The 7,934-nt window shown below is 38.5% G+C and overlaps 1 protein-coding gene across 1 annotated transcript in view; it reads right to left on the bottom strand.

Annotated features, from left to right (window-relative positions):
- Positions 1-4,456: 4,456 nt before the first annotated feature.
- LOC111875630 (4'-phosphopantetheine phosphatase) overlaps positions 4,457-7,934 on the bottom strand; it is a gene marked incomplete at its 5' end in the record, with an annotated part of 9,952 nt that continues 6,474 nt past the window's right edge. Inside the window, 2 exons of the mRNA XM_033750147.1 lie at positions 4,457-5,523; positions 7,199-7,368. Coding sequence (XP_033606038.1) covers positions 5,268-5,523; positions 7,199-7,368 — 426 coding nt within the window. The remainder of the gene's footprint in view (positions 5,524-7,198; positions 7,369-7,934) is intronic.

The following is a 7,934-nucleotide window of genomic DNA, read 5'->3' as shown; positions in this document are numbered from 1 at the left end:
AACCTGAGTAGTGTTTACCTGTATGTATGCTCATTCCCTTTGGTTACTTAACAAAAGGTTCTTTCTTGCATTTCAACAGCAAAACAATCTAAACATTCATATTATTTTGAAAACGAATATTACTATTCCAAAAAAAATTGGTATAAAGATATTGCACATACTTTGTCATGTACAACTGACCTTGATATATTATCTTGAAAACAAAACTAACTGTTGCTCCACAGACCACTGCTGCTTACTGAATACTGAACAACAATGAAATACACCCAGAGAAGCAGGTTTTGATAAAAGTAACATTTTGCATTTGGGGCCTCAGTGCATGTACCATTATCTTCTTGAATTTTCCAACTATATATTTTTATTCAAGGAATCTCTATAAATGACTGAAATTTAATCAAAATCACTGGCACTCTTTACAAAAAAAATCACAATCTTGTGTTCTGGGAAAAATCTGAAGGATCCCTACTTTTGGAGTTGAAATGTTCATATTCTTCAAGTAAAGGTAAAAAGGTAAAGCTATCCCTGTAATAGGCCTTAGAGGCTCATAGGGTTGTAAGACGTTGAGGGTCCCACATTATCTAGACAATCAGCTCGCAGATGGTGGTAAGGTTGTCAGTCTTAAGCACCGGCCGCACTTTACACCCCAGGAAAATTCCTGGTACTCATTTCTGTTAAGAGGCTGAGTCAACCCCACGGCCATAGTGCAGCTGGAAGGTTTATGTCAATTGAAATTAATCCAATGACCTCATTGGAACTTGAACCCATGACCTTCCGGCTTGTAGTATAGTGCCTCAACCAACTACAATCTATAATGAATAAATTCTTGAATACCATATATGAATAAAATCAGCTGAACTGTTCAGTGCTAATGAGAAGCACACGCACGCGCGCATACATGCACATAGATGGCACACCAAACACCACTTTATTGTATTCCATGGGGATCAAACCTTGTACATTCATCAAATCTTGATATTAAATTGTTCATCATCATAATACTTTCATAAAAATACTATATATATGAGAAAGTAAAACAGTACACTTTAAACAGCAACATGAAAGTATACTCCTATTGCGTTCAAATGACCGTACTGTCAAAGATTACCTTACTGATTTATGACACTTTCATAACCTTGCATCATCTTAATATTACAAAATATTAGCAGGAATACATCAGAAGTAAAATGGCAAAGACTTTATTTTCTGCATATTGATACTCTAACTTAATGAGTGAAAACAAACTGTGTATTATTAATTAAACAATGTCACTGCATCTTACAAGAGTTATGCCTACTTCTGTGATGAATAATGATGTAACCACTTTATTTATTAGGTTCATCTTAGCCCTCTGACAGCCAAGTCTCTCCACTGAACTACCTGCTAGGGAAATCTAGGCTGCTTGGGGGCAAATGCTGTAACCCACAGTCTTTCCACAGGTTATCTTCAAATGGTCACAGATATAGATACTGTGAAAGCCTGTTCTACTACAAAAATACTCTACTAAGAAATTAACACCTAACCAATCTCTTCAGCTGGAACATTTGTAATGCAAGGCCTCCCTGATCAGTTTGCGGCATGTAAAGCATTAAGCAATATAACGGGTTCATTACTAGTATGTGCATGTGTCAGAACACATGCTTCTGTCATTCTTACAAATGAAAATTCAATACATTTGTGGGAACATCCCACATTATCACGCATTTTCTGCAATGCACTCTTCACATCACTTTTCACCATCACGCACGCTAAACAATCAAATTGCTCCAAACGTTGGCATTTATACTGCGCTCGCTGCTAGTCCCACATCTACATCATCACGCGCGCTAGCCAATCAGCGCTCTGCAAATTCTTTCTCCTCAATTTCAAGTTTTGCTCCGCCCACCGAGCAGTGTATAAAAAAGGAGCAGCCGCAAACCAGCAGCATCAGTCGATCATCAGTCTGACTTCAGTCTACAATCAAGCCACACTCAAGCAACATCAGCCAGCAGGCTTCGTCGCCAGCGCTCGGTCTTCGGAGGCATCGGCAGGCTGCATCAGGCACAACCGCCTCGGCCCTCCGGCTCTCACACCCGACGCACTGGGGCATCTCGCCTGGACTTGCCGGTGGTCGTGACCCTGCCCGACCCACTGGAAATCTGGCGTAGCCACTGCCTCATCACTCCTGCGACCGCGCTGCGCGACCAGGCAACTTCAACTCACCTGCAGCACGGCGATCAAGCAACCTCCAGCAACGGCCCCGCTGTGGCCAGTCAAACCACCGCAACTAACCTCTCTCCCTACCAGCGCACGCCGCGCTACCTCACCGACCAAACATCTCAGCAACCACGGTCCTTTGCAGGACCAACAAACCGTTCCGAAGAAGTGGGTTGTCATCGGAGTAATGATGAACAACAAACTACATAAGACCCCACACATTCAACAGAATCACTCACTGTGTCCCAAAGCGAAGGCATGCTGTGCATCACAGCAAGACCTGTATCTAGACATTTACACTGCATTTTCAGACAACAGAATATACCAGAAAACATGTTCCAACATTTCCTTACACTTTAACATTTGGTTTTGTAAGCAGTATTCCAACTGAAGGATAAATGTCCACAGCATAGTAATGATTCTACACGTAAAAATTATGTATATACAAAATCTACATAAACCAATTTTCAAACAGCCCTAGGCTAGGTAAATCCAGTTCATGCATTTACACTGAAGAGTTCTATCTTCTGTGATATACCGCTATGTAGTATGCTGAAGGTCAACCACTGTTTCAGAGGAACACGTCACCTCCATCTTTAGGGTTCAAAATAAGGTAAGCATGCTTGTTTCTTGCTTGGCTTAATGTATGACCATGAAAATGGAGGTGACTGTTCAACCAAAATTCCAGGTGACTTTCATCAGACTACATGGAGTTAAATCCCAGAAGTTAGAACTCTTCATAACCACAAATGCGAGAACCTCTTATCCTACATTTCTTTACAATGTTTCTTTAATATACAGATAAAACGCATCTATCCATGCACTGGTCTTTCAAGTGTAAGATTTTTCAGTCAGAACTTAAGGGAATTTCTTTCATATCCTGTCCATCTCATCCATTTTCATTTAACCAAGTGATGAGTAGTGAGAGATGAATTTTCACATACATTAAAATAAGTCATAACAGTCATAATTACATCATGGTTTCATAAATTTCAATATTTAGATTTTTCAAGGGGAGATGGAAGATGAAATACCCTGATTTATGACCATGTTTTCCAATCTGATCTCACTTTCATTATGTAACACATAAAAAACTTGAAATGTGCCACACTTTCAAATGATTCCTTAGCAAATCTTATACTACGATTTTCTTCCATGATATCACAACAAGACATGAACATGGTGTACTTTGTTTTATCTACAGTTATATCTACACTGAGCTCCAAAATACTTAACACATGATCTTAGCAACTGCACTTACATCTTAAAATATTATTAAATTTCACTCATCAGAGCAAAAAAAAAAATCTTTTCTGTCCTTCATAAAGCTCCTTATTCTACTCTTAGACACTGCCGTGGTCATTCGACTGCAAAGACCTCTGGAGCACAAGAGTGGATACAATTTGAAAATCCCCCCCCCCCTAACTGGACTGGACAACTGGATACGGTTAATTTTCCCAAGTGGTGTCCAAACAGAAAATGAGTTCTAAATATGCACACCAGCTGAGGTTAAAAGCACAACGGACTCAAACAGCAGACTGTAGTATTAGAAACCAGCCAATCAATTACATTAAAATGATTAAATCAAGGATGATGAGGAGGGCAGGTTTGGTGATGTGAAATATATACACTTCACACAGAAAATGTGAAGGGAAGAGATCCTTGGAATATACTGAATCAGATTGGAAAATAATATTAAAATTGATGGTTTGACTGGATTCAACTAAGGACTGAGGATACAGTCAAATGACAGGCTCTCATGAACAGCAATGAACTTTAAGGCTCCATAAAAGGCAGGGAATTTCTTGATTAGCTGAGCACCTATCAGCTTCTTGAGAACTCTGTTCCCTGTAACTAACTAGTCAGGTAGTTCAGATAAAACATGCACACTGCTGTACAACAGAAATCAACTGGGTGTCATTACCAACAGAGAGAATCAAAATATCTTAAACATAATGAAGTCATGAAACATTCAGAAGGCAAAAACTTACAAAGGTAGCATACTTAAAACAATTCTTTTGATTTTGGAGAAATCCCATTCATAAATGACCCATTTCATTATAGTGATTATAGCAATAGTAATAATAAGCACACTAACAGCATCAGTACTAGTAATAATAAAAATAATAATTCAACTCATTTAACAAAGTGCTTCATAATAACTGAAATGCAAACTACAGGCAAGCACTTGGGGGGAGTGAACAGATATCTAAGAGAAACAGAGACATAAAACTTAAAAAAATGACATAATTACCACTGGATGTCTAACAAAAAGAACCCTTTATTACTATTATTATTAAATGTGTTATTAACAACAAGAGTTGACAAAATTAACTTTCTGTTATAAATAATGATACGTCTGCAGAAACATGTCTGGCTGATTGATTAAATAATAATGATGATGTGATGAGGATAAAAATATGGTTAACAAATTTGCTCAAAGCATTTCTAGGCAATGGCTCAGTAAACATATTCCAACAAGCAACAATGGATGCTGTGTCTCAGTGGATGAAGGTTATAGCTCATTGCTAATCAAGTGTTAGTGCGCAAAATGAACTCGCTTAGTATGAATCTCGTGACTCATGTTTTCTGTGTGGTTCATGCGAAGCCTGTATAACAAGGAGCTGTTGTAGCTTAGATTAGTGCAGAGTTCAGTGTAGTTAGCAGCTGTAAAGAGAAGACTTGATATTTGGAGTGTTTGATTAAGTGAGACTTTTATGGTTCCTGTCTTAATTGCATTACCAGGGGAGGAGTGGTGTGTGTGTGTGTGTTTGTGTGTGTGTGTGTGTGTGTGTGTGTGTGTGTGTAACAGTGATGTATCAAGTGTAGTAATAGCGACAGTGTTATAATTACGTGTAATTACTGGTGGTGCATATAAGGAGTAAACAAAATCGTTCATCCAATCTACAACCTGCATTAATAGTCACTAATACAAGCTAAATTTTTAATAATAATAATAATAATAATAATAAAACCCTCATCAAACCACAATATTATTTCACTGTTTTCAACCCTACCCTTCCTTCCTTTCTTTACTTCATCTGTGCACACATCTTGCTCAAACTGCAACATTATTATTTCACTGCATTCAAACCCTGTTGTTTCCTGTCTTCCTTTACTTCATTTGGGCACTCATACTTACATAAAACTGAGAACATATCTCCACCAAGCCTTGTAGCTAGCCACCGATTCTTGATTACAGCTATTTTGAGACATTCACATGTGAATAGTGCTTCCAGATTTGTGTGAAGTGCACGGCCCATCCCTTCCAGAACGATTAGATCCACACCCTGGGATGACATTGCATTTGCCAAATCCAGATTCAATCGACTGAAATCACAATAATTTAGTAAACACAAAAAATTCTCCAGTTTGCTTTCAACTCAAGCTCTTCAACATGATGGTATATGAAAATAACAGAAAAGCAGACGACAGTGACGGTGACGGTGACGGCGGCAATGGCGGTGGTGGTAGTGATAACATTCCTGATGATGACAATGACAATGCTTCAACGCATCCAAAGAAGCATGTCACCTTTTTTTGGACCTTTGCTTATCTTTTTCTTAAACTTTTCCAGGCAAACACTTTCAAGAATTTCTGCAGCCAGGGAAAATTATTCAATGAATACAGATCTATGGTATTGCTTTATTAAGAACTAATGAAATATTATCATTTACTGTGGACTCCCTTCTGTTATTCAGGGGACCAACAGGTCTTGAAATTATGAAAGTATGGACCTTCCAAAACACAGTCCAGAGCAAACTACAGCTTGGGTAGAAGATTCCTTATAATAATGGCATGTCCATGGCATCATTCTATGCACATAATCTGGCCATCATCAGGTGTATCTTTTGTGTTTGTGTCCAATTATAGTGAAATACATCGAACTGTGCATGCTTCTTATTCAGTATTAAGGTAAAGGTGAAGCTATCCCTGTAACAGGCTGTGAAGGCCCATAGGATCATGAGGCTCCCACGTTTTCTAGACAATCGGCTCACAGATGGCGGTAAGGTTGTCAGCCTTATANTATATGCCAGTTACCCCCCCCCCCCCCACTGGATAATTCCTGGTACTCATTTCTGTTAGAGGCTGAGTAGACCCAGAGCCATAGTGCAGCAGGAAGGATTTGGTAGATTGAAAAAAGAATGACCTCATCAGGATTTGAACCCATTACCTTTTGGCTTGTAGAATAGTGTCTCAACCAACTATGCTACCATGTGCCCCCAATCAGTATTAAGAGTTATGCATATTTACAGCAGAACAATGCAAGAGAATACACCACAGAAAGTTCAACAGACTGTTTTTAATTAATAAACTTAAACCATAGAATGAAGCTCCATGTACAGTATGTGGAGCAGTGTTCTGAGATCAACATTCTAAAAGTAACATACACAGATGTCAAACAGACCAAGGAATAATGGACAAATCCTCTGTTTCTCCATACAGTCATCACAGTGACTTAGATATCTAACCCAGTGGCATGCCACCCATTTGATTCCCATGGAGAATGAATTGGGCTCACTGTTTGCATCTACTAGTATACCTCAGCTTCCTTTTGATGCTGTAGTGTTTTCCAGTAGCAGTATGCATTCACTGCTACTTGTGGCCCAGAAACTGAAGGAGAATGAGCATGCATCAACATCATTGCAGACTATTAACTATTCAGCCTGAACATCATGCCTAGTAATTTCTACTTCTGTGAATCACTGAAGAATCACTTCAAAGAAAAACGTTTCTGACATGATGAGATGAAAACTAGTGCACTGGAGGATGCAAACACCGAGCACTTATTTCTTCTCCATGACAACAAAACATGGTATATAGTTGGGATAAATGTCTCAGCTATCATGTTTATGTGAAGAAATGAAGGAAATGTCCATTATTCCTTACATTTTGAATGTATGTGATGAAATAATAAAAAACAAGTGTAACACACTCTTGGAAGTCATTTACTGAGTAACCAATAGTATATTCACCTAAACAACCTACAGCTGATGTAGCATACCTGAGATCAAGACAAGGTCCTGCTTGTGCTGTTTCCATTGGAATCAGTGTTCCTGCATTCAGAGCACTGCGGATCACCCCACAAACTGCTGCAGCTTGCTTCAACAGCATGACCAGTTCAGAATGGGTCACATCATTCAAGGCAGGTGCTGAGTTTGCACAAAGAATCACCTAGAAACAGTGTATTTTCATGCCTTATATTATTAAATTAATCTTGTGACCTCAATTACTGGTACTGATACTAAGAGGTTCAAGTAATCATAATTCTTAAAATGATTCATGAGCTTGTAAAAATCTGATTTTACACAATCAAACCTCATTGTTGGGTATTTAGTGCCCAGCCTTACCCCTTGTGCTGATTTATTTTTGCAGCGTTCCTTAAACAAGGAAATTATGATAAATTAAGAAGAAATATGTTTACAATATTATATTTAAGCATCCTGTTGCACTCTATACGATAAATGATATGAACTCCGTCCCAAGTGTAAACAATATATTATATGTCCTTGATCTTTCTCTCCTTTACACCACATGTTTCGGCCTCAAATGTCCATCATCAGGTGTATACACTCACGTAGCTGTTACACTGAACTTAGTGTTTTTAAATGTTAAATTTTAAACTAAGTGCAGTGTAACAGCAACGTGAGTGTATACACCTGATGATGGCCGTTTGAGGCCGAAACATGTAGTGTAAAGGAGAGCAAGATCAAGGACATATAATATATTGTTTGCACTTG

The sequence above is a fragment of the Cryptotermes secundus genome, unplaced genomic scaffold, assembly GCF_002891405.2.
Source record: "Cryptotermes secundus unplaced genomic scaffold, Csec_1.0 scaffold297, whole genome shotgun sequence".
Lineage (NCBI taxonomy): Eukaryota > Metazoa > Arthropoda > Insecta > Blattodea > Kalotermitidae > Cryptotermes > Cryptotermes secundus.
This window is presented reverse-complemented; position numbering and strand designations above follow the sequence as displayed.